This window comes from Ixodes scapularis, unplaced genomic scaffold (genome assembly GCF_016920785.2).
Source record: "Ixodes scapularis isolate PalLabHiFi unplaced genomic scaffold, ASM1692078v2 PGA_scaffold9__187_contigs__length_104089568, whole genome shotgun sequence".
NCBI classification, from domain to species: domain Eukaryota; kingdom Metazoa; phylum Arthropoda; class Arachnida; order Ixodida; family Ixodidae; genus Ixodes; species Ixodes scapularis.
This window is the reverse complement of record NW_024609884.1, coordinates 1,714,718-1,742,306: the sequence shown is the minus strand read 5'-3', so window position 1 is coordinate 1,742,306 and position 27,589 is coordinate 1,714,718. Positions and strand designations below refer to the sequence as shown.

The 27,589-nt window shown below is 46.0% G+C and overlaps 1 protein-coding gene across 1 annotated transcript; it reads left to right on the top strand.

The window, feature by feature from the left end:
• LOC8051756 (gamma-aminobutyric acid receptor-associated protein-like 2) lies at window positions 1-27,409 on the top strand. Its single transcript, XM_029973863.3, has 4 exons — window positions 1-158; window positions 8,871-8,926; window positions 20,678-20,850; window positions 27,255-27,409. The coding sequence occupies exons 1-4, from the start codon at window positions 92-94 to the stop codon at window positions 27,376-27,378; spliced, it is 420 nt and encodes a 139-aa protein (XP_029829723.1). The 5' UTR covers window positions 1-91; the 3' UTR covers window positions 27,379-27,409.
• Window positions 27,410-27,589: the final 180 nt, after the last annotated feature.

Here is a 27,589-nt window from a genome sequence, read left to right as displayed (position 1 = left end):
CAGCTTGACCCCGCGAGACAATGCAATCGTGCCCATCGCGATAGCGCGCGCACAACGAGCGAGCGAGCGCCGACAGCCAGTGGCCTGAGCGATGCGGAAAGCTCGGAGCAGCCAAGAGGACGGCATTCGGTTCCGATTCAAGAGCGAAAACAGCCCCGGTGAGTGAGTACCCGCCGCCTGGCCCCGCAGGCGTCCGCACCTGCACTTTCAGAAAAAAAGAGGCTGTATTGTTACACCCTCTGTGCCCTATAATACACCCTAAAAGTTCACTTCGACGTACAGCGCACTGACGTCGATCTGACGATGCTAACTTTCACGAGAGGCTTGATAGCCGTGTGGTACAACTTATCAAAATGGCTAATGTACGCGTTAAGGGGTGTATTTTTACGCCCTTTGTCCTATGTAGCATACCCCAAAACTTCACTTCGACTTACAACGCACTGACGTTGATCGGACGGTACTAACTTTCACGAGAAGGCTTGAGAGCTGTGTGGCACAACTTATTAAAATCGTTAATGTACGTGTTACTGACTACGAAAAAAAAAAAAAAGACAATCATCGGGGCTTTCTTGGCCCTACTGCAAAACCTCAGTGTTTTCTTTGTGTGGTCTTTCATACCTACTTTAACTATTTAATAAGTTATATCGCAGCGTTATCAAGCCACTCGTAAAGTTTTGGGCCGTCTGTTCGACTATAGATCGCTGTACGTCGAATTGAAGTTTTGCGGTGCATTATATGGACCAAGGGGATGTACGGTGACACCCTTTTTGTTTTGAGAGTGTGGGGTTTGTGGGCCGCTACTCCTCACGAGACATCACAACTCGCGCTGAAAGCTTTGACATAGTTTGATGGCAGCTGCAGGCGCGTCAACGGACGGGATTGGTGCAAAACACCAGCCCCGATACGAAGCCTTCCGCGGTTATTTTTGGGTTCACAACAGGTCTCTACGAGAAAGATTCGGGCATTGTGTTTGTTGCACGTGAAATCGACACACTCGCAAACATCGTTGATCGTGTGTTAGACGTGGCTGCTATACTGCCAAATTCTGAAGTCAAAAAGCGATCATGTTTTGTCTCGTCCTCCTGTCCAAATGAGAGCACGGCGAAGGGGGGCAACATCATTTATTGTGTGTGTGGACGTGGCTGCTATAGCTGGCCAAATCTGAGTCGTCGAAAAAAGCGATCATGTTTTTTTCTCGTCCTCCTGTCCAAATCGACAGCACGGTGAAGGGGGGGGGGGGGCAACATCATGTATTGTGTGTGGACGTGGCTGCTACTGGTCAAATCTTCCAAATCTGAACCATCGGAAAAGCGATCATGTTTTTTCTCGTCTTCCTGTCCAAATCGACAGCACGATGAAGGCGGGACAACGTCATTTATTGTGTGTGGACGTGGCTATACTCGGCATATCTGAGTCGTCGAAAAAAGCCATCATGTTTTCTCGTCCTCGGGTTAATGACTATACTTCGGTGAACCATACTGTCCAAATCGACAGCACGGTGAAGGCGGGGCAACGTCATTTATTGTGTGTGGACGTGGCTATACTGGGCATATCTGAGTCGTCGAAAAAAGCGATAACGTTTTCTCGTCCTCGGGTTAATGACTATACTTCGGTGAACCATACTGTCCAAATCGACAGCACGGTGAAGGCGGGGCAACGTCATTTATTGTGTGTGGACGTGGCTATACTGGGCATATCTGAGTCGTCGAAAAAAAGCGATCATGTTTTCTCGTCCTCGGGTTAATGACTATACTTCGGTGAACCATACTGTCCAAATCGACAGCACGGTGAAGGCGGGGCAACGTCATTTATTGTGTATGGACGTGGCTATACTGGGCATATCTGAGTCGTCGAAAAAAGTGATAATGTTTTCTCGTCCTCGGGTTAATGACTATACTTCGGTGAACCATACTATCCAAATCGACAGCACGGCGAAGGGGGGGGGGGGGGGGGGGGCAACATCATGTATTGTGTGTGGACGTGGCTGCTACTGGTCAAATCTTCCAAATCTGAACCATCGGAAAAGCGATCATGTTTTTTCTCGTTTCCTGTCCAAATCGACAGCACGATGAATGCGGGACAACGTCATTTATTTTGTGTGGACGTGGCTATACTGGGCATATCTGAGTCGTCGAAAAAAGCGATCATGTTTTCTCGTCCTCGGGTTAATGACTATACTTCGGTGAACCATACTGTCCAAATCGACAGCACGGCGAAGGGGGGGGGGGGGGGGGGCAGCATCATGTATTGTGTGTGGACGTGGCTGCTACTGGTCAAATCTTCCAAATCTGAACCATCGGAAAAGCGATCACGTTTTTTCTTGTCTTCCTGTCCAAATCGACAGCACGATGAAGGCGGGACAACGTCATTTATTGTGTGTGGACGTGGCTATACTGGGCATATCTGAGTCGTCGAAAAAAGCCATCATGTTTTCTCGTCCTCGGGTTAATGACTATACTTCGGTGAACCACACTGTCCAAATCGACAGCACGGCGAAGGAAGGGGCAACGCCATTTATTGTGTATGGACGTGGCTGTTATGCTGGCCAAATCATAACCGTCGAAAAAAGCGATCACGTTTTCTCGTCCGCGGGTATATGACTACTTCGGGGAACCATCCTGTTCCAAATTGACAGCGCGCGCTTTGGTGCCTGGAACGCGTATCAGGCTGGTGTGTTTACCGCGTCCAAAAAAAAACTGGCCCCTCGATTTCCGCCTGATGGCGTCATGCAAGTGTCATGATGTCGCCGGCCGCGATCCTGGCGGCGACCCAACAGCTGTGGTCTGTGTGGCAGACGCCTGTTCTTCTGCAGCTGAATCGCTCTCCAATGTGACAGTTCACGGAAGCTTCAGCAAGCCAGAAGTTCCGACGCCGTGACGACGGCGATACTCGTGTTCGCTCGTGCTACTCGGCAGGATTTCTACGACCAACTACCGCCAGGATGGCGACATGCAACAGCATGACACTCCGTCTTCTGTGACGTCTTTTGTTGCCACTTTTGATGTATACGGGCAGCATCGGACGCTATAAATACACCAATCGAACAAGCGCTCAAGGCACCATAGCACCGAGAAGGGGGGATGATTGCAAGGCTTCGGAGCGCGTGGCTCAAGCGCGTGGCCAAAGGAACGCGAGCGTTAGGCCTGAGCTCACGGTTAGCCGTCCAACACCGGGAGACTCTGATGGGCGAGACGTGAGTATCGGATGTCTCGGGGGCGACATTTTTTCCTCCCAACGATCACGCAAAAATCAAAAGCTCGTACCGCATTAATCGATGAGAGAGCCACTAAATGAGCTGCGCTTTGAGTATCGGCACTCCGTTCCCGGACATTGTTGTAGGCGCCGCCATTTTGGCTCGTATGCAGAGCAGACGCCACTGCCGATCGTCATGATTCGAAAGTGCGACTTCTTCAGCATTATATTTATTTATTTATTCAGGGAACTCCTGCAGCGCCTAGAAGGCATTATTGCAGGGGGCGAATAATAACGAAAAGAACATATCAACATTTGCAGCACAAACTATACATTCCTGTAAAGCGTTCCAGTCCTTGACCGTCCTCACAAAAAACGAATTTTTGCAGAGCTCCGTCCTAGTACAGTATTCGCGTATCTTGTGCACATGATCATTACGTTTGGAAAAATAATTTGGTTTTAAGAGGTATGATGAGCTATTAATACCAGTAGCTTCATGATAAATGTTGTATAAAAATTTCAACCGTAAATTTTTTCGCCGAAGATCCAATGACGCCCATCCTAGTGATTGTTTCATGTTAGTTACACTAGAAAAACGGTCGTACTGGCCCAGGACGAAGCGTGCGGCACGATTTTGTATTTTTTCCAAGCCATCAATGCGATTTTTTTTGGAAGGGTCCCACACAGTGCATGCGTAATCTAGAAGTGGCCTTACATAGGCAAGATATGCTAGTTCTTTTATTTTTTGTGTAGCGTTTTTTAGGTTTCTTTGGACAAAGCCCAGTGCGCGACCCGCCCTCATAATGACATCATCAATTTGCGAATCCCACGTGCAGTCGGATGACAAAATGACTCCGAGGTATTTTACTTTATTCTCATTCGTTACTAGCTCATTGCTTAAATAATACTGTGTGTCAAATTTATTTTTTTTACGTGTGAAGCTAACATGAACACATTTCTTTACGTTAAGTTGCATCCCCCATTCACCGCACCATTGTTCTATTCGATCTAGGTCAGCCTGCAGTTGTCCGGAACCCTCCCCGTTCTTTATACGCGTATACACAGCGCAATCATCAGCAAATAATCTCAGCTGGGAAGTTACATTGACATGAATATCATTGATAAATATTAAGAATAACAATGGCCCCAGAACCGACCCCTGTGGTACACCAGACGTAACTTCAACAAAATGAGACGCCTCGCCGTTTAAAATTACACATTGCTGACGCGAACTCAGGTATGACTGAATCCATTTTAGTGTGGTAATATCTATGCTCAAACAATTCAATTTGTGAAGTAAGAACGAGTGCGACACTGTGTCAAACGCTTTCCTATAATCAAGAAAAACACAATCAGTCTGTTCACCCTTATCTACGGACATGACAAGATCATGATAGAGCTCGGTTAGTTGCGTGACACAAGGTAATAGGATCAGCTCGTTTAATATTTCTTTGCTTTGTGGCGAACTGTTTTAACATTTGTGGAGGACTGAAAAGCTTTTTTCTGATTTTAGATGAAGCTTCAGATAACTGGCAACCATGGTTTTAAGATACAATATGGCCAAGTGTCGTTACTCTGAAGCGCAGCTTATGTAGTGGCACTAATCAATGTCAAGGGAGATATTCAAAGGCTACGTTGCAATCGGTCTGTTTGAGTGTTATATTATTTAGAAAAAAAAATGAACGCGTTGATAAAGCGAGATGAAATTAAAAATACGAGTCCCATTGAAACGCACTACACGACTATAGGAAACCAAAGCTACTAACAAAGTGCAGTATTAGGACGGGTGCATTTGAAAAAAAAAAATGCACTCGCCAAAAACGCATGCACTAAAAACCAGAAGCGCGATGCAGCTTGAACAGCAAGGAAGTTTCCTCAATCACGAAAATGAGAATATTAGTCAGTTACAGCAATTTTCTTTTTCTTTTTTTATAGCGAAGTTGTTAAGAGCTAGCTTCCCCAGGATCGTGTCCCCCACAAAGAAATGAAGACACCGCACTCTGGACACCTACCGCCATCTATGAGTAACGGCGGCAAGTCAGGTATCTGGTTGCCGCCGTCGCTCATAGATGGCGGCAGCCTTTCCACTCTGGCTTGCCGACTTGCGGCCGGCCATTACTTTGCAACGTACAGCTCCGCTGGTCTTCCTTCTTCAACAGAATGGAAAGGCTGGAAGTTTCTGTCAAAGTGATATTATTAAATGCAGTGATATATATATATATATATATATATATATATATATATATATATATATATATATATATATATATATATATATATATATATATATATATATATATATATATATATTACTCATCCTCGAGTTTCCGAGGCATGACACCTGCAAATACACCTTTTTTATGGAGCGTGGTGTATAGGATGTGCTGACGCATCCCTGAGCAAAGTCGTCTTTTACGCGCTTTTTCCACAAGGGCGCCGCCATCTCGAATGTCGTCACTTCCTGGTATGCGTTGAAACATCGTTTTTGATCTCTCCACGCGCCGCTGAAGTGTGTTCACGAAAAGCGCGTGATTGTCACAAAATCTCTTATTTTTCTGCCTCACCTATATTTTCTCGCATATTTCCAGGTTAAAATTTCTTTTAAGATTTCTTCGTTCCGCATACCAGATATGGAACCATCGTTACTGAGAACGAAAAAAGCAAAAACAAAAAAACAAAACAAAACAAAACGTCTATACGTCTATGCATCTTTCCCGCAAGGGCGCAGCCATTTTGAATGTCGTCCTTTCCTGGTATGCGGTAAAACATCGTTTTTAATCTCTCAACGCCGCTGAAATGCGTTCACGAAAAATGCGTGATTGTCACAGAATCTTTTTTTCCCTCATTTATATTTTCTCGCATATTTCCAGGCTGAAAGGACTTAAATATTTCTTCGTTCCGCATAGCAGATATGGAACCCACGTGACTTAAAAGCCCCTTTGTACGGAAAAGTAGCGACATCCTTTGATGAAAAATGCCACCGGCTATCTTGGGCCGATCCAGGCGGCGCTGACGTCGACGCGCGAGTGTAAAAAAAAAAAAAAAAAGCAAAACATGAAGATAAAAGGTGTGCGCGTCAGAGGAAGAGGGAGAAGAAATGTCTACGTTGTCGGAGTGCAGTGCATGCTATCAGCTCATCTCGCCAATCAAATAACGCTGACTGTGCAACGTCACGGCTTTCATCGTCTTTCCTTGAGCACAACCTTCAAGGCTGGTAAACAGTCACAGTGCGTTTTTAGCCTGTGTGCCTGTATTTGCGTGCAGCCTTTGACTGCGCTCTGACTCAAGTATGCACCAACCCATGTTTACAAACAAACCGGAGCGCCCCTAGCGGACGCCACCGGCACCGCGCATGCGTAGTGGGGGTGTGGGCAAGTAGCTCACCGTCACCCATAAACAAACCATTGAAATGCGATGTTGTCGGCGTCGGTGTGTGTCCCCCTGCCATTTTCGCGTTCGAATTGAAAGTTCGAACGCGAAAAATGGCAGGGAAACACACAGCCCCAAACCAGAAGTGCGCAGGGGGACACACAGCCCCAGACCGGAAGTGCGCCCGGCGCGCCACCACCGCGCCATGACGTCACAGAGTTGAGTTTGTGTATACACGGACTCAACTCTCCTACGTCACGCCGCCCATACAAAAATGGTCTATGGACGTCTACGGAAAATCCTATTGTGAGCTATCACCTTCTATGGCCCTCTATGGTCAGCTATAAGAAACCATAAAACACGCTATAGCCACCTACAGAAAAGTGTAGTATGTCTTCAGAGCTATAGAGTCTAGACCATTCCGATTTCTATACCTGGCAATAGAATAATTTATGACTACGCAGCTATAGACTCACGACTATTCAATATTCTTTAGCGAGCTATGGAAATATGTATGTCCTTGATGCTAAAGGAAAACACTGAGGTTTGACAGTGTGGTTCTCCTGGGGGCCACTGCCTTTGGGAGTACCACGTTCGCGGCGAGACGCTCTATCGCGAAGCGGGTTCGTACTCGCGTGGCATGCCCCACGTTGGGCGCGGCTATAAGCTGGTGAACGCCGTCGGTGTGGAGATCGCCCACGGCCGAACGGTCGTTCACAACAGTAAGGCCAAGAAAACCCCAATTATTTTTGTTGTACTCAGTAATAGTCAGTAGAACGAACGTTACATTAGCTATTTCAATAAGTTGTATTACACGGCTATCAAGTTACTCGCGAAAGTTAGTACCGTCAGATCGACGTCAGTGCGCTGTAAGTCGAACTTAAGGTTTGGGGTGCATTATATGGGACAAAAGGGTGTAAGGTGACACCCTTATTCCTTCCTTCCTTCTTTCTGAGAGTGCAGGGCTGGTCAAAGACCTGAATACCGAACCTCCCCGAGATAATACCACAGCACAAAGATCTCAGGATATGATTATTCTATCGTTTACTCATTTATTTATCATTAAAGCAATCATCTACACAAAGCGTGACGCCTGTCCCCTGCACTCTCAGTAAAAAAAAAAAGGGAAAATTCCCATATAAGACACCCCTAAACTTCAGTTCAATGTACAGCGGGGGGATCGGTGGCCGAGTGGTCTAGCGCACACCAGCTCGGAGCACGTGGAGCGAAAGCTCGCGCTGCAGAACCCAGGGATCCTGGGTTCAATCCCCACCGGGCCCTGCCCGTTTCGACCTGGATGAGCATCGTACCGGCGTGCGGTCGTGCACCACTACTGCGTGATGCACGTTAAAGACCCCAGGCTAGCGGCTGTACCGCACTGGCTAAATTTCTCATCTACAGCTGGGAGACTCGTCACCCCTGTGAGGCAGACCAAGTTTTAGGCTGTATAAACATACACACAACCCAATTTTTTTTCAATGTACAGCGCTCTGACGTCGAGCCGGTGATACTAACTTTCACCAGCAGCTTGATAGCCGAGTGGTACAAGTTATTAATATAACTAATGTACGTGTTACTGACCGCAAAACTAATAAATATATAATAATCGGGTTTTCTTAGCCCTCTGCAATATTTTGTTTTGTTTTTGTTCTGTTGTCTTTGACACGTACTTTGCTGTTTTTTTTTAATTTGCTTTGCGGATTGGTTTCCGCAGTGGGTGCAGAAATAAAGGCACAATGCATGACATAGCCTCTGCCCCCCCCCCCCCCCCCCCCCCCCCCCCCCAATCGTACAGTACAACGTAGGAGCAACAAAAGTTTCAACCCAACCAACAAAATAACCGCTGTAACGAAATAAAACACGCTATGAACAGAGAACATAAACGATGGCGTAAGGAATAAACACGAAATGGGAAACGCATACAAAACAAGTCAAACAATTATTTGAAGATAAATACACCTGCACACCTATAGTGATACGCATATGGCAACATTTTGCAAAATGTCAGACATATACTGTTATGCAAATTCGTGAATACTGTAGGGCCAAAGTCAAACAACATTACACCCACAAAATAAGTTGTAATACGTTATATTACACGGCTATGAAGCGCCTCCTTAAAGCTGAGACCGTCTGTTCGACGCCAGTGCGCTGTAGGGCGAACTGAAGTTTTGGGGCGCATTATATGGGACAAAAGAATGTAAGACGACACTTTTTTTTTTCCAGTGTGTGGACTAATGTTTTGGCGCTTGGTAAGATATTTATGTGCATTCGCTAATCCTTTTGTGGACACTTGTTTGCTTTTGCAGAGCAGAGGAAGCAGGAAGCTGACGCCATCTTGGAGAAATATCCACATAGAATTCCCGTGAGTGCAGACTTTTTTTCTTATTTGGTGGGTGGCTTTTTTCCGACGGTCTCTTCCTATAGACCTGTAGTTCTCAAGTTCTTAACTTCCCTGGCGAGAAACATCGGATTGTTTTAGGTCGCGTTTCCACTGTGCGCAGCGTTCCGTCCTTTCAAACTCTCTTAGTGTGCGTGAACCATGAGCAGACGCCGACGGAAGCTGACAGACGCTAGTTTACGCCCGTGCAAGGTGGGGCGCTAGGACGCCGTTTCACGTCAGCATTAAATGGTCGCGTTTCGCGGACGGTAGCGGAGGCGCCTTTTTTTGTGGTCGCGCCTCGTGAACGCTACAGCGCCCCCTGGCCGAGAGAAACAAGCGTATTCGCAGTACCTTGTCGCCGGCTTGAAAGCCACCGACGTCCCCTCGCCGCTGGAATCCTCGGAAAGAGTTTGCGCGCCCGTTCTCGGGTGCACCTTTCAAAACTGACGGGTGTGCGTGTGGGGGTCACTGCCTTGGGAAGAATGGCGCAGAAGTGGTGCGTTTTTAAAGGCAGAATGCGATGGCATTCTGTGAAGGAAAAGCGTTCCCTCTAGTCATCGCTCGGCTCGACTGGGTCCCACAGCTGAACGTGTCGCCCATTTAAGTCCCACTCAAACGCTTACGCCTAACTAATGTGAAATCTGTTCCCCGCTAGATAACACCAAATCCAGCCCTACGGAATTCCCCTTATGGGGGTACCTGTGAAAGCAGGTGTTTGGAGAGTAGTGTTTCCACGCACCCCGAGCCCCGGCAGGGGGGGCCGGCACCTTAGGTGTGAGGTGCTTGGTGAGGAGCGTCACCATGGACCCCAGCCACGTGGACCGCCGTACCCGCACGCAGGGACGGGGCACCTGCTTTAGTAGGTGCTTGGTGAGTGGCGTTACCACGAATCCCGAACCATGTGGGTTCACCCACTCACGCCTGGCTGTGCGTGGCTTAACCCGTGTCCGAGAAAGGGGGATCTTGGTGGTTGAGCTGATCTCAGGGTACGTTTGGACCCTTCTGGTCCCCCCGGGGCAAGGCACTATATACCGGACTAGATAACAGAAAGTATAAAACAGAGGACGAAACACAGACGAATCTGTGTTTCGTCCTCTCTGTTTTATACTTTCTGTTATCTAGTACATCTTACCAACACGCTCGTTAGGAATACAATATATACCGCGTCGGGCCTTTGCTTCTCGTAGATTGGTGTCCTGGCTTTGGTCCGACCAGGATGATTCAATCAGTCGCCTTTGTTCTCCTCTTGTACATTTGTCTTTTATTTCTTCCTTCCTTTCTTTCCTCTTTTACCTTCTTTGGCGGCAAGGGCTAACCTTAAAGGGACACTGACAGGGTATTTATGCTCGCCGAGGTTTTTAGTTGTACGTGACATATGAGAGCTCAACTACCCAGAACAGAATTTGCGGCTCGAAATTCGGTTTCTTTCCGCCCGAAAACCGCCGATCAAGAACTGGCCGGTTCGAGTCTCGCTCACTCTCTTTTCCGCGGTCACGGGCCGTTTTCTAAGGTATCGATGCGACCACCAAATTTAATTAAAGTCGTGGGTCACTGAAAGCACACACCCAATATTAAAAATAGAAAAAAAAATATGAAACCCATTTTTTGTGGCTTCTAAAAAGCTGCAAATACGTTGATTGAAAAAAAAAAAAAAAGGTTCCACAGACAACCGGAAGCATTCTGTGCGTGCGTCGTTTCGCGTATCGTGGGACTCGCAGGGACGGCGATGGCAGCGGACGACGGGCGTGGGACCTCTATTTCAGAACTGTCGTTCGCGGTACCGGCGAATTCTGTCTACTTTTAAAAGAGAAATTTGGGACTGATCAAAAGAATTGGTATTCATCCCGTACGACACGCCCGGCCACCAAGCCGATTTGCACGAAGACGTCGCCGAGCCGTCGCTCCGGTCGCTCCCTTCTTGTGGCTGAAGACATCGCTCGCGCAAACGTCAAGCGCGACGTGTCTACTTCGAGTGGAATATGCACGCGTACGATTTCTTTACTAGGTGAGAATGTCGCCAATGCGTGGTGCATCCCGACTTCGACCCGGGAGTGCTTTTGCTAGAGGAAAATTGGCAGCAAACTTTCCAACTTACAGTTTATCGGCTAAATTATTACTAAGGAAAAAGATACCTCACTTTCGATATGCCCCAGTAGCTCAGTGGGAAAGACGTCCTCTTCACACGCCGGTAGAGCCGGGTTCAATCACCCGTGAAGCTTTTTTTTTTTTTTTTCTATATATTTTTTGATGTTTACATTTCTTTTTTTTTTTACAATTATTACTGAAGAAACAAAAAAAACAATGGGATTTCCGTTTTGACACCTGCGAACTCAATGTAATCACTTTCCACAAAATGCAAGGAGCATATAAATCAGGTAGCGTCCGCTTTCCGAGGTGCCCGTAAATGGTCTACAGGAATTGCAGCCAGCCATTGGTCCCGATCCCGTTGATCTTTCGGAAACTCTGTCGCACAATGCCACTTCTGTTTCGGACGCGGGACATGTGAGCCAGCTCTTCACGCAACATCTTGGGTGTATTCTTTTCGGAGCCGATCAAAATTCACCACGGGCACTCACTACTCATCTCCAACTCCTCAATGTACAAAACAACTCATCTTGGAGTAGAGAACAACGAGCGGAACATACATAACTGCAAAAGAATCCCACGGCGAGCAGTTCCCATACGCCGCATGTCGTCTGCTACCGGGAAGGAGAAAAAAAAAAAAAAAAAAAAAAAAAAAAAAAACACACGGTCGGGTGTAGCCACGTGACTTCCGCCACTCACTCTCTTCTCTCCACTTCTCCGACCTCCGTCGGGTTTCGGTTTCGAACAGTTGCGTCTTTTGGTTTTATTAAAAAAAATACGCTACTCTGTTGCAAAATATTAATTGGGTAGTCCTCCGACACCATAATGAAGCGCCTGGCAAAAAATTAAAAAAAATTTTGGGGGGTGTCAGTGTCCCTTTAAGCAATGACGGAACTATCTCTAGACCCACACTTGGTTGTAAGTTTCTAGGCAGCACTGGTAGCGCAATTGGGCCAGCCAAGCCATTCTTGTTATGGCACACTACCTAACCCCTTGTTGGGCTTGGTAGTGGGCGGTGCGCCGCAGACTCTGAACACCTTTCCATCTGTACGGGCTCCAAGCAAAAACAACCTGATCGGCCTCTTAAAAGAGTCCGCACGGAAGTCCTTTCAACGTTCATGAACAAAGACATCTCAAATGACTACTTTACCAGTTTTTTTTTTCGTACTACACTCTGAGGACACTGCTAAACCACCGTCCAAGGTGTCTCCTTTTATTGTTGCTAAAGTGCTCCAAAGCACACACTAGGAGGGAAATGTGAAGCTAAGAAGCTCGTTTTAGGTGACCTTCTTGTGGAGGTATTTAAAAAAAATTCCAGGCCACAGCTCTGCTGCATATTCAAACAGTCCATGACCTCAAAGTGACTGTTTCTCCTCCCACGCACTAGATTTCATCTGCGGTGTGATAATATCAGAGGATAATCTGGAAGACAACTCCGACGAAGAAATTGTGGAGGACCTGCAAGCTGAAGGTGTTGTTGAAGCAAAACGAATCAAAATCCTACGGGGATGGCGAGGAACGAACGGCCCAGATGCATAATTTTTACCTTCGATAGAAATACTTTGCCGCCTTCAGCAAAAGCAGGCTACATAAATTTCAGAGTGCTGCCGTACATTCCGAAACACATAAGCTGCTTCCGCTGCCAGCGCTATGGTCATGGCTCGTGCGCTTGCCGTGGTCGTGAGACCTGAGCGTGATGTAGTGGCAAAGACTACCCTGCTGATGCTTGCATACCAAACTACAAGTGTGCCGACTGGTGACCACCCTGTTGACCAACTGGTGACACACAGGTGACCCCCCTGCACACTCAAGGGCTTATGCACACTTCAAAAAAGAAAACGAAATTCTTGCGCTCAAGGTGAAGGAGAACATTACTTATCAGGATGCGAAGCGTCGCATTTCAGCTTTTCAGATAGGTTTTGTTTCGCCGAAGAGGTGCACAGCAGGGGACCTGCACCCAGTGCGGCGAACCTTAGGAAGTTTTCTCTAGATCTAGGGTTTTTTGTTATCGTTTAGGGGCAAAGAGAAATTTGTTCGAATGTAGGATTTGTTTTCTAATGGGTTTCAGAGGGTTTTAAAGACTCGTTCCTTCCCTTTCTCCTCCTCGTGCCGGCCGAGTGCAGTGAGACAAAGGCTTCTTTGTATATTGTTGGGACCAGAGATAATCTCCAGTGGTAACAACAGCGATTTCGGGGGCCACACAAGGCCAAAGTAACAAAGTTCAATTATGTAAAAAATGTTTTAACGAATCAAATTTAACCTTTAAATGGCCTCCCAAATACAGGAATCTATTCTTAAGCTACTCCATAAGGATACACTCAATATTGATGCAAATTAACACATTTTCTTAAAATCTGAAGAAATCTAGGGAACTTTCCGATAAAAATCGGGAAGAAACGACCGCGGAGGATGGCAACACTGCCTGCATCGTCCAAGGGGACACTGGGGACCCAGGGGTCTTTTCAAGATCATGGGAAACCCCTGTAGTCCCACACGCTCAGGCTGAAGATTTCTCTGCCTTGGCGTTCACTCTCAGCTGCAAAAGTAGCTGACACACCCTGTGGTACCAAGGACCCAGGTCGTGCCACTGAGGCGATAGTGGCGACTCCACTGTTCCTTCCTTCTGCGCCGTCCCCCCAGGCAGGGAAGCAAGCCCCTTGCTCTTCCACTCTGGGGAGGACTTCGCTCCGAGGAAGCAGCACGTTTCTCGTGCAGTGGACAACAGGAACGGGGCAGTGGGTCGGCCCAGTACTACGTCGACCGTCACACCAGCAGGGCAAAACAGGGGCCGCGGGTTGCCCCCACGGTCGTCTGATAGCTCTCAGGCTTCTCCTGGCAGGCTTGCTAAGAACGCTCTGGACGCAGAGGTGACAGCTGATGCTGGCACCCTTTCTGCTCCAGAATCTGACCTAGAGGAGATGGAGTGGCACAGAGCAAATCGAAAGCAGGAGAAAAAAAAACTGTCAGGCATTCGACTCTAGTGAAGAAGGAAGACCAGCGGAGGTGTACAATGGAAAGTAATGGCCGGCCGTAAGTCGGCAAGCCAGGGTGGAAAGGCTGCCGCCATCTATGAGAGACGGCGGTAACCAGATACGGTGGCTTGCCGCCATCGCTCATAGATGGCGTTAGGTGTTTAGAGTTCGGTGTCTTCATTTCTTTGCGTGGGACACAACGCTGGGGAAACTAGCCCTTAACAGCTCCGGGGCAAAAGCCAGTAGTTCCTCCAAAATGATTATGCTGTCCCTACACTTGTTTTCCTTTTAGCCCTTAATAAGGGCATTTTCATAAAGAAGGACTAGGATCATTCAATGGAACTGTCGCGGTCTTTTGAGGAACTTTAACGATGTGGAGTTCCTCTTGAAGGAACATCGGCCACATGCTCTATGTCTGCAAGAAACTCGTCTCAATGCAAGTCGTACAAATTTTCTTAGGAGGTGTTGCATTTTTAGAAAACATAGATACGACGGATCTATTTCTGCGGGAGGAGTTGCAGTGATTATTTCCGAGCACATTCCCTGCTGTGCGGTCGATTTAGCCACTGGACTGGAGGCAGTGACGGTGCTCCTCCTCCTTCACAAAGTGGTCACTGAGTATGTTCCTTGTACATACCTCCCTCTTTTGCTCTTACCTAAAGGGATTTTAACGCTCTTTTACTCTAGCTCCTGGAGCCGTTTCTTTCACTTGGAGATTTCAATGCCCACAACTGTGTATGGGGTAGCGACCACGTTGACACTCGTGGTCGAATGATCGAATCAATCTTAATGTCTTATTCACTTTGAGAACTGGCCTATTTTAGCCCATCATTATCATTCTCGTGTATTGATCTTTCCACCGGTAGCGCTTCCATTTTTACTTTACTCTTAGAAATTGGGGGTGTATAGGGGTACACCCCTTGTCCCATATGGAACACCCCAAAACAACTCGACGTTCAGTCCACGGACGTCGAACCGAGGATACCAACTTTCACGAGCGGCTTGATTGTCGATCGATACAACTTATTAAAGAAGGTAATGTACGCAATAAAGGCTACAGTAAGACAATCAAAGTTTTTTTGGTCCTGCTGCAAAACTTCAGTGTTTTTGTTTTCAAGTCTTTGATACGCACATTAGCCATTTAGTACATTATATCCAACAGCTGTCAATGCCGCTCGTGAAAGTTTGTATCACCAGCCTGACGTCAGTTAACTCAACGTCCAAATAGTCCTGGAGTGTTGCGACAAGGGGTGTAGCCCTATACACCTTCTATTTCTAAGAGTGAATTCTTTTACATGGGTAGCAGATACTAACCCACATCAAAGCGATCACTTTCCGGTTTTCTTGAAAAGCAGTATCCCCCCTAAGTGCGTGGCGATGCAGACTACCCGTTGGAAGTTCGAGAAAGCGGATTGGTCCGTTTTTACCGAGGCAACGCAGCTTGCATGTACAGTCGCGGGGACAAAAGTCTCCCGGACACGCGAGCTGCGACTGAAACGCATTGCTCTGCCATCTGCCGGCAGGTCGCCTGGTTTCGAGATCAGAGAAAAGCGCATGCGCGTCCTACTGTGCCTGCCAACATCTGCGCTTTCCCGCTCTTCTGCGGCGCGGCGCCTAACTCGGAATCGGGCGCGTGGTACCGCCTCGGAGATAGCGCTTACTGACATGGCATCTATAGCTCAACTAAGGAATAAGCTGAATTGGTTATAAAGCAAGGTGCGCTGACACGGCGAAATGCGGCGCAATGCCCCAGGTGGTATCTCGAGTTTCGGAATGCGTAGCAGACGCTCGTCAGCCGCCAACGCTATCTCCGAGGCGGTACCACGTGCCCGATTCCGAGTTAGGCGCTGTGCCTCAGAAGAGCGGGAAAACAACCATGTTTGCAGGCAGAGTAGGACGCGCATGCGCTTTTCTGTGATCTCGAAACCAAGCGACCCGCCGGCAGATGGCAGAGCAATGCGTTTCAGCCGCAGCTCGCACGTCCTGGGGACTTTTGTCCCCGACTGTGCATCATTTGATAAAATCTCGATGGACCAAGTTACAGAAACTGTTAAAGGGAAGGTGGGGCACTTCTACATGTGAGAAAAAACGCATGAATTGCGTTCATTTGGCCTTCAGAATAACAGATATCACAATTATATTGCAATGCGACGCGCTGGAGAGCCAGAAGAGCAATTTCAAAATAGTGCTGAAGCCCCGCCTCCCTAGCCTTGGGCAGCCAAAAGATCCGTCGATGACGTCGCGCACAATACTCGCACAGAAAATGGTTTGGGTATTCGGGTTCGCGGGGTAAAAATACACTAGAAGTCACTTCTAAATCATTTTTTTTTTCGAGAAGCTCCGTAGCTTTCCTTTAAGTGAGTGTATTTTTTATACAGCATCTCTTGCTATTCCTATAACTTCCACGCATCTCCCTCGTAGATCCATGCCGTGGTGTGGAATAAAGTGTTCTGAACCGAAAAAACAAAACAAAAACAACAACAAAAAAGCAGATCGTGTTTTTTTTTTCGACGTTACCCCCACATAGAGCTATCTCCTCACGTTTAAACAAATGAAAGCTCGTCAAGATTCATTCGCCGCCAGTATAAGCGAGAGAATTTCCAGGGGTAGGCCTCATCAATTAATAGTACTGCAACACCCACAGAATCCTGGGAAAAAGTTCATCGGATCGAGGGGCGATACCAATCTTTCGCAGTCACTCTTCTCTTCTACAGTGGGGTCTGTCCAGAGACCCTAGAGGGGCAGGCAAATCTTCGTGGTCTGCATTTTGCTCGTGTATCAAGTCCCAAAATCTCATCCTCCGCATTTCTTAGATACAAAAAGCGAGCGGAAACGCATGCTGTGAGGACTTCAGATGGTGTCAGTGAGGCTTACAAAGTTACAATCAACCCCTCACGCAGCACAAACTCAGAATGGTCCTTCGCTCAACTAAGCCTTAAGCTACTAGACCTGATGGTATACACTACCAGATGCTTACGCACCTTCATCCTTCTACACTACTCCTTATTCTGTACCTTTTCAATCATGCCTGGCAAGAAAGATTACCCACGGGCATGGAAGATACAGTCATACCCTTTTTAAGACCCGTGAAGGATGCTTCCTTTGCGCCCAGCCACCTCCCTATTGCCCTCACCAGTTGCCCTAAGTAAGACATTTGAACGCATCATTTATCAAACGTTCATGTACTTTTTAGAAAAAAAATAACTTTCTAGATAAGAGTCAATGTGGGTTCTGTTCCTGCCACTCCACAGTTGACCATTTGGTCAACCACGACTGCAATTCGTGAAGCCTTTGTTAATAAATAACACTGCTTATCCGTGTTTTTCGACTCGGAGAAGGCATTTGATGTAGCAAAGTAGATATTTGTGCCAGATGGTTCATGATCAGAATATAAAGCGCCAAAAAAAAAAAAAACAAAAAAAACAACAAGACAAGACAAAGAGGAGAGTAAACAGGACGAGGCGCACTCGCAACTAAAGTTTATTTACGAAAAAACACATAATATATAGGCCGGTAAAAATGCCTATTCATCACATCAATCGATAAGACCCCTTGATAAAATCACTCTTTCCCTGAGAGGGCAAGGGAAGGTTCACTGACGCCTTCGTCTCCCTTTGCCCTAATCTCAAACGCCTCGTGCACTTCTCGGCATATTTTATTTTTATATTTCGCCAGAACCTTCACATCATGCAGAACTGGTGAGCACGGGCGCCGACTACGATGAACAGCTACATTACCAGACAGGCTTGGTCAAACGGCACGCTTGTGCCGCAGAGTCAATAATCTCCAGCCAGGTATGGAGTATTGCAGCACAAAACACCGTACCAAATATGCTGAGTGTGCCGTCAGCATACTTGGTCCGGTGTTTTGTGCTGCAATACTCCATATCTGGCTGGGGATTATTGACTCTGCGGCACAAGCGTGCCCCAAAAATGGCCTGACGAGATTGTGGCATGTACGACCGTAGAACAATTTGTTGATGCATGTTCATCGCATCTCTAACGCGCTCGCATGGTTTTTTGTTATATTTCAGTAATGTTGTATTCATGATTATAAGATATAACTTGTCACTGGCGTTCTTACCTTATTTTTTATGTGCTCTATTGCGCTTATTGCAAGACGCTATCAGTGGCCTCATTGTTGTGTTATCTATACACCCTTAAAACTTGTATATATTTTTTTTCTTCTTTCTTTTTTAGTGACCTTCGGTGTACCACATTTGTTGGTTTACTCTGTTATGTTTTTTCTTTCTCGTTGTCCCACCCTGCTTGGGCCTGAAATGGTCTGCAGTATGAATAAATAAATAAATAAAAATGTAGACGATATCCAGATGGCGGTCTCATCATGCAATGTTTCCATTTGTGAACGTAGACTTCAGCCCCATTGAAAAATCTCATTTGTATGATAAATTTCTGTGTCCAATAAACACATATGAATCATACAAGATATATAAGAACATATGAGAATAAGATATATAAGAACATATGAGAATAAGATATATAAGAACATATGAGAACAAGATATATAAGAACATATAAGAACTACACAAGAAATTTGTGAGAAGTTTCTTATATGGTTCTTATATGTTCTTATATATCTTATATAGCTCTTATATAGATCTTCTATGGTTCTTATATAGTTTTTATGTTTTACATATCTTGTATGAATCATATGTGTTTATTGGACACAAGAAATTTCTCATACAAATGGCTTTTTCACTAGGGAAGTTGCAATCCACAACCTCCTGAAGTGGGCGGGTGAAAATGGTTTTAGGTTTTCTTCCGAAAAGACAATGTTCGTCTGCTACTCTCAGAGAAGGGGAATCTTCATAGAGCCCACCTTCGAATGCACCAGACTCCCATCCCTACAAAAAACAAACAAAGAAAAAAACATAAGTTTTTAGGCCTTATTTTCGACCGTCAACTGTCCTTCACATCTCACATAAAGGACCTGAAGATAAAATGCCTAAAAATCACTGAACCTCCTTAAAGTTCGGTCCCACAAGACATGGGGCTCTGATCATGTATGTCTTTTACAAATGTATCGCTCTGCGATTCGCTCACATCTGGACTACGGTAGCTTTGTACATGGATCTGCTATGCAATCAGCTCTTAAGGCACTGGACCCCATCCATCATCAGGGACTTCGTTTAGCAGTGGGAGCCTTCAAAATGTCACTTGTGCTTAGTCTCTATGCTGAGGGAAATGAGATGTCCCTTGACAAACGGTGATTCTCCCGGGGATTTGTGTATTCATTAGGGATACGATCAGTCCGCTGTTGCCAACCTCCGCAGTCATTTCTTCCCCACCTTTTAAAAGAAAATTCCCTAGATATTCCTAGACTTTCAAAAAAAGTTTCAATATGCGTCAACATTGGGATTATCGTTATGGAGCAGTTTGAGAATAGATTCATGTGGTTGGGTGGCCATTTAAAGGTTAAGTTTGCTTCGTTAATACCTTTTTTTACATAATTAGGATTTGTTACTTCCTTGTGTGGCCCCCAAAAATCGCTCTAGTTACCGCTCGTGATTATCTCCGGCCCCGACAATACACAAAGAAGCCTTTTTCCCCGCTGCACTCGGCTTGCACGAGGAGGAAAAAGGGAAGGAACGTGTGTCTAAAGCCCTCTGAAACCCATTAAAAATCAATCCCTAGATTTGAGCAAATTTCTCTTTGCCCCTAAACGATGACAGAAATCCCTAGATTTAGGGGAAAATACCTAAGGTTGGCAGCACTGGATCAGTCGCTCAGCATCCAGCCCAGGAAAACTGTGGAGGGCACTGAATATCGGAGGACATTCGAAACCAAGCCTAGCATTATCCCTCCATTTGCGATGAGAAACAGGAATTCGGCAAAGTTTCGTTGGGATAGACAGTAAGGCTACAGTTGCAAAGACGGTGGCGCCATGGGATTTCATTGCATGCGCTGTGAATTTTTGCTAACGAAGATTGATAAGAAGGATACCCCAAACTGAGGTCATACGACAAGAATTTTTCGAACTTCACAAGGAATGTAATTCTCATTCTCACAACTACACAGACGCCACAAAAATTGAATCATTTGTTGGATGTGCCATGAGTCGGCCCTTCAGTAAGAAGTGTTCGTAGGTAAACTTTGTCCGCTACTGTTTTCACTGCTGAACTGCACGGTCTTCTGCTTGCGGTAGACCATACCATTCAAACAAGTTGGACTCCCATTCAGTAATACACTCAAAAAAAAAGGGCGTCACCTTACACCCTTTTGTCCCGCATAATGCACCCCAAAACATCAGTTCGACATACAGCGCACTGTAGTCGAACAGACGGCCCCATATTTTAAGAGGGGCTTCATAACAGTGCGATATAACTTATGAAATAGCTAAAATACGTATCGAATACCACAGAAAGAAAACACAAAAAGTTTGCAGAAAAGCAAAAAAAAAAAAAAAACAATATATATATATATATTTTTTTTAGTTAGTAACGTGTACAATAGCTATTTTAATAAGTTGTACCACACGGCTATCAAGCCCCTCGTGAAAGTTGGTAGCGTCAGATCAACGTCAGCGGGCTGTACGTCAAACTGAAGTTTTGGGGTGCCTCATTAGGGACAAAGGATGTAAGAACACACCCTTTTTCTTAGAGTGTGGGCGCTCGATCGGGCGCCATGAGTGAGCGTCCCGCCCGGCCTTGTTGCAGGTGATCGTGGAGCGGGCGCCCAACTCTCACGTGCCGTCCATCGACAAGCAGAAGTTCCTAGTGCCCAGCGACATCACGGTGGCCCAGTTCATGTGGATCGTGCGCAAGCGGATCCACCTGTCTCCCGAGAAGGCGCTCTTCGTGTTCGTCGGCCGCCTCATGCCCCAGTCCAGGCAAGCCCACTTCGTTGAGGTGCCTCGATGGGGGAGGGGAGCGCGAGGTCCTGCCCAATCGCTGGCTTTACACAAAGCACGCTGTTAACGCCACACAGGAGCGTCTGCTTACGTTACGTTCCCACCGAGCACAAGACGTCTCGTAGCCGGCTTGAAACGGCTCGACTAAGCTATAGACTTTTACAAGACATCTCAAGATATATTGACGTAGACGTCTACAAGACATCTCAAAGAGACGACTCGCGTCTTGGGTGTCTTGTGGCTGTCTCTAAGATGTCTAGGAGACGCCTTGCAAGACGTCTTGTAGCCCAAACAAGAGGGAGCGCTATGAAGTCTACAGGGCGGCTACAAGATGACTCAAGACGTTTTAGGCTATGACGTCTTGCCAAGACATATACAAGACCTCTTGCTCGTCTTGCCAAGACGTCTTTAGACGTCTAATGGACGACTTCGTGTTCAGTGGGGTTAGGAGTCAAGGCCCGTTCCCACAGCGCAGGCGTAAAGACTGGTCACACAGCCCCCGTTTTCTTCCGTTACGTTGGGAAAGCTCACGTCTGCTTACACCACATCTGTGCTTCCTATGCGGAGTTCAAGCTGGTCTGCTTCTTTTGCAGGGGTTGGGGTGACGTCAGAACGCCGAGCTCTGATTGGTTCTGACTGAAGGATAGTGGGTAGACCTCAAGGCAGATGGCTTTCAGGTCTACCCGCTATCCTTCAATCAGAGACCAATCAGAGCTCGGTGTGTTTCTGACGTCACCGCAACTCCTGCAAAAGAAGCAAACGACTTGCTCTCCGCATTAAGTGTGGCTACCAGATCAAGGCCTTGCACGCGAGCGACATTCGAGACACGAAGGTGATTTATACGCAAGACAACGGTCCTATGGGAACCAGCCTTTACGACGGGAGCTCTTTTTACATCGAGATCGACGGCGAGTTTTGCGTGGCGGGTCGTCAGTCGTCAGGTAGCCTAAGGAGGTTTGCTCGGCTCAAGTTTTCCTTGTAAACTTTTAAGAAAGCTTGGGACGTGAGGAAGCTTAGCGCCCACCGGGCATGCGTACAGCGCACCGAGACCAGCTATGCTCTCCAAGCGTCGAGCGAGTCTGGAAACCCTGGTTTTTGGCGCCTCCAACCAAGCGCTGAAACCCGACGAACGTTTCTCGAGAACGGAAAATAAATCAAACCCACTCACGGCAGAGACGTCGTCACCAAGAAAGCAGCAACGTTGCGGGAGAAGCTTGTGATATACCGGCTGTCCCAAATAGCGGCCAGGCTGTTTAAATTGACAGCAAAATTCGATCTGTTAATTTATCGTGCTGCGATTTTGTGCAGCGTTACCCACAGGTTGTGCATTTCTTTCTATAATATTTAGAAAGAGCGAACTTACCTGAGGAAAAAGGAAGAAAAGACAAAGGCTTAACTCCTACGGAAACGCAGCGAAGCTGCAGTCTTCAAACCGTAGGGCGCCCTGTGGTTTGGAGACCGGTGGCTTCGCTGCGTTTCCGTAGGAGCTAAGCCTTTTTTCTTTGTTTACATTTTCCTTAGGTAAGTTGACTCCTTGAAAATTTTACAGAAAAAATGCACCACCTGTGGTCAATGGTGTACAAAATCGTAGCGCGATAGATTAAGAAACCAAATTTTGCGCTCGATTTTAGGAGCCTGGCCGCTATTTGGACGTATGGACTGACACCAACGAGTTTTCGCGAAAACGAGGGTTCTAATGCTGACGCATTAAAAACCGACCGGGGAGGATGTTGTTCCATGACGCTGTCAACTCGCCGGGCCCGCCGGCGCCCCGGTCCTCGGCCTTCAGGTGCCGCTGCTCCGTGGCTGCTCCCCTCTCCCAAAATTGGTAACTTCGTAACGGTTGTGTCATTTTCGAACTTTATGTCTATAGAAATTCGAAACTTCCGAATGTTTTGAACTTCAGATCTAAAAAGAATATCGAAATCTTAGAATTTTTCGAACTTCAGACTCAAAGAAATTCTAGATCTTCGAATTTTTTGAACTTCAGATCCCCAGATATTCAAAATGTTCGAATCTTTCGAATTTCAATTTAGGAAAGTTCGAAATCTTCGAATTTCTCAAACCTCAAGTAAAACAAAACGAAACAAAAATCGAAATATTCGAACCCGAACTTTTAGAAACCGTGAAAGCTTCAACCTCTTCGAATTTCGAAACTCTACGGTGTTCGAAAATTGCGAACTTTTCGATTTCGAACCTCAGTACGGTTCGAAAATATTGAAATCTTTCAATTTCCAACCTCAGTTCGGTTCGAAAATATTGAAACCTTTTCAATTCGAACCTAGGGTGGTTCGCGTCATCCCTAGTTGTGTCGCTGGGCGCTCTGCGTGGTCGCGTGGTTTCCAATACCCGAGGATCGCGCGAGTGACGGTTCTGGTTTTTGGCGTTCTGCGCACCTTTTAAACTCGCTGGATATTTTTGGTGCAAGCGTTCACAAACTTTGTTAAGGGATGAATTTGACGTGGCCATGTCCAAAGGGTGCACGAGAAGTGAAAATGCCAAGACGTAAACGCTTTTTTTCTCCCTACAAACGACAGGTGAGTTTGAACTTACTCTGTATTCAGTTCCATATTGAACATCTCTTTTGTATGAGAAATGTATGTGTCTGATGAACACATATGTATCATACAAGATATATATAGGACTATATAAGAACTATATAAGATATATAAGAATATACAGGAACCACATGAGACACTTGCGAGAAGTTTTTCGTCTTGTGTGTTCTCTCTTTGTCCGTGTGTTATTCGCGCTGTTTTTCAAAATGTTTTTGTTTCTTATATGGTTCCAATATATGTTCTTATCTATCTTATATAGTTAATATACAGTTCTTATCTGGTTATTATATGCTGTTATATATATTGCATGATTCATACGTGTTTATTGGACACAAAACATATCTCATACAAATGAATTTTTCACTAGGGTTCTATTTGCTCAGCGAATTTACCTTTAAAATTTAGCTGCCCATAGCTCTTACAGTCTGCGGGTTGACCGTACTATAGATGCAGGCTAGTTTTTGATCTCGCAGTAAAAACAAATGCTTTATAGTATCCTCCACGAAATAGGCCGCCGAACTACTACGGTTTTAATGAAGTTAATGGTACGCTTATGCACGTTTCACATGCAGCTAAAAAAATGGTCTATTCTTACACCCTTTGTCCCATATAATACACCCCAACACTTCAGTTGGACGTACAGCGTACTGACGTCGATCTGACGCAACTAACTTTCACGACAGGCTTGATAGACGTGTGGCAAAACTTGTTAGAATAGTTAATGTACGTGTTACTGACAAAAAAAAAAATAATCGAGGGTCTTTTGGCCCTACTTCAAAACCTCAGTGTTTCCTTTCTGTGGTCTTTGATACGAACTTTATCTATTTAACAAGTTATATCGCACCGCTATCAAACCCCTCGTAAAATTTGGGGGCGTCGGTTTGACTATTGTGCGCTGTACGTCGAACGGAAGATTTGGGGTTCATTATGTAGGACAAAAATGTGTAAGGCGACACCCTTTTCTTAGAGTGTATTCTTAGAAATGGCCTGGGGCGGTCCTCAAACAGACAGCGGATAATTAAAAAAAAAAAAAAAAAAAAACACAACTCGGCTCCTTATATTTTAACTTGAAGTTTCATTTATACCTCATCCCGGATCCGACGGCATTCTTCGCCATTACTTTGCTCTGTGTCCTGACGATTGCAATACGTTTTAAAATTGTAAATGTAATTACTTCATTGTCATTACAGATGCGGGGACATGGAGCGAGCAATTTGGACGTTTTTTAATGGAGGAAGGAAGCTTACAACACATGGTGGTTCCCAACCAGTTCTACAGCCTGTTGATTGCCAATATTTTCTAAAGCTTGTAGATGATAGCATTTAAATAAGGATAACATTTTAACCGAGGTCATTCCATCACCTTTTTCATCTTGCTTAAGTGAGAGAAGCTTTGAATGTGTGAAAATGAAGCTATAATGGTTGCTGGAGGTTACCTGAAGCGGCTTATTTCTTAAATAAGTGGACATCCTGGAGCTTAATCCTGGAGTGGGGAAACAGGATAGGACACACGTGTAGTCCTGTCCTTCTGTTTCCCCTCTCCCCATGGGATTTTTAAGAAAATTAGTTCTTGACCAACGTGAATGCGCCCTTGCCTTACCTCCATGAATAAATTATTTACTTTCAGTGAACAACTGATCCTAAACTTTTAACCTTTCCAGTCTGGTAAAAAAGGAAGACCAGCGGAGCTGTGCTATGGTGGGAATGAAGTAATGGCCGGCCGCAAGTCGGCAAGCCATAGTGGAAAGGCTGAAAAGGTTGGCGCCATCTATGAGCGACGGCGGCAAGCAAACAACCGGCAAACACAACACTTTGGAGAGCTACCGCCATCTATGAGCGACGCGGCAAGCAGACAATCGGCAAACTGAACTGCCTGGACAGCTACCGCCATCTATGAGCGACGGCGGCAACCAGAGTTGTTTCGACATTTGTTTGGTACCGGACACAATCCCGGGGAAACTAGCCCTTAACAGCTCCGCTCTAATATGTTAGTGGTAATTGTAATACTTTGTAATGTTTATTTTGGTTTAGGAGAGCTCATTCCCATGAAACGTCGGCCGCGCCGCATGTAATGGTGAAGTAGGGATAGAGTGTATAGATGACAAAAAGATGCTGACGATGTTTACGTGGAGCTTGTGGGCAAGGATAATGAACTATTTTTGCCTGTGTTTGGTTTTTACGCGAAAACATGTGCAGTGTTGTACTTAATTCATTTGTGCACGGCTATAATGTGGAATAAATACGCGTCGAAGTATTTCAGTCGCAGTTCTCCACTCCTCACTGGACGACTGGACGTCTCGAAAGAGAAGTACAACGAACACACACGACTGCTCACCTTATACAGCAGCTGAACACGAAATCGCACAACATATACATCCTACATTGTTATAGTACCAGGCGCGATGTTTGATTCTTTATGACTCGGTATAAAAACTGCTGCAAAGTTGTCTACTACAAGTCAAACGTGGTGTAAAAATGCGGTCTTGAAAAGCCAGTCATGTATACTATTAATAGCGTGATTGGTCTTTCATTTAGTTATATAAAATAAATTGTTGACTTGTTCGAGTGCCCCCCCACCACCACCACCGCCACCACGGACGAGTAATTATGCGCTGCTGTGCAAGAGTCCCATTGGCGTATGGGGAATGTCCGAGGTTGGGTCAGGCAGCTGCAGCGTCTTCTGTGGCTTCAGCCAATGTTGGCTTCAGCAACCTTTGTCGAGGCTTTCTGAAACGTAAGGTTGATGTGACTGGTTCTATAACCAGCCTGTGCAACTTCCCTCAGCTACCCCATTCAGCCATCCCATTCCGATGCCAGGGCCTCTGACCCTGGCATCGGAAAGTAACAAAATTTAATTATGTAAGAAAGGTATTAACGAAGAAACTTTAACCTCTAAATGTCCACCCAACTACAGGAATCTCTACTCCATAACGATAATCTCAGTATTAATGCAAATTAACACTTTTTCTGGATATCTAGGGAACCATCAGATAAAAATCAAGGAACAAACAACCGCGGATGTTGGCAACACTGGTGAGCGGTTCTTAGGGTTTGCCAGACTCTTACGCTACTCATTACAAGGTATCTGATTACCCGTAATCGAATATTTTTAGACTAATGTTGTAATCATTTGATAATCTCTATTAGGAAGTAATCTCAAGAACACTGTGATTGCTTTTCGAAGCACTGAAATTCCTTCTCCAAACGTAACTGTTTTCCCCTCCCCTTTCTAATGGCGCCCTTCGTTTCGACTACTACCAAGAGATCCTCGGATCAAGTCCCCAGGAGGGCGATGCTTTACCAAAATTGGTGACTTAAAAGAGAAGTAGCGTACAATTCGGCTATTTTAGTGCAATAATAATGGGCAGTTCGAAAGACCGATTTTGAAACCAGCAGAAAATCTTTTGTTTTCTGATTCTTTCGAAATCTGAAGTAATCGAAAACGTAACGGTTTTTTCAAATGACTGCCAATTACTCTTCTTCTCAAGTTATTTAACTGAATGCTCTTTAAATGAAAGTAATTTTAATCGAGTACCTTTTTCCGAGTAACCTGTGGATTCTGCCCTTGGTATCCCTTGGGCGCCGCCGGCCACTGTTTGCCCTGCCCAATGGCGGCTGTTTCAGGGGGGGGGGGGGGGGGGGGGCAAAACACATGCCTGCCCCCCCCCCCCCCCCTTCCACCCTGAGAACTGGGGGAGGCAAGCGCACCCTTGTCCCCCCAAATGGTACGCCCAGTAGTTTCCATGGCTTATATTTTACTCTAAGCTCTCTTTCAGCCAACATACCAAAACATTACATTAAAATGCCTCAAATTCTTCCTGCGCAGTCTCAGCATGGGTGACCTGTACGGAACGTACCGGGACGAGGACGGGTTCCTGTACCTGGCCTACAGCGGAGAGAACACGTTCGGACGACCGTCCACCTTCCATCGGATGGCGTCGTCGCGTTGAGTGCCCAATAAATCTTGCCTGTTATCTCGGACTAAGGCCGCCACTCCGCCGCGCCGCAGCGCAATGTTGTAGGCGTGACCAAAAAAAGTGAGCAAGAGAAAAGTCTCGAACATCGTACATCGTGCAGATGACTGTCTCCAGACGCTGTGTCAAGGAAGTCGTACAAAATCTCTTCGAAGCCACGTTTAGTTCTGCCATGTCTGCTCACCGT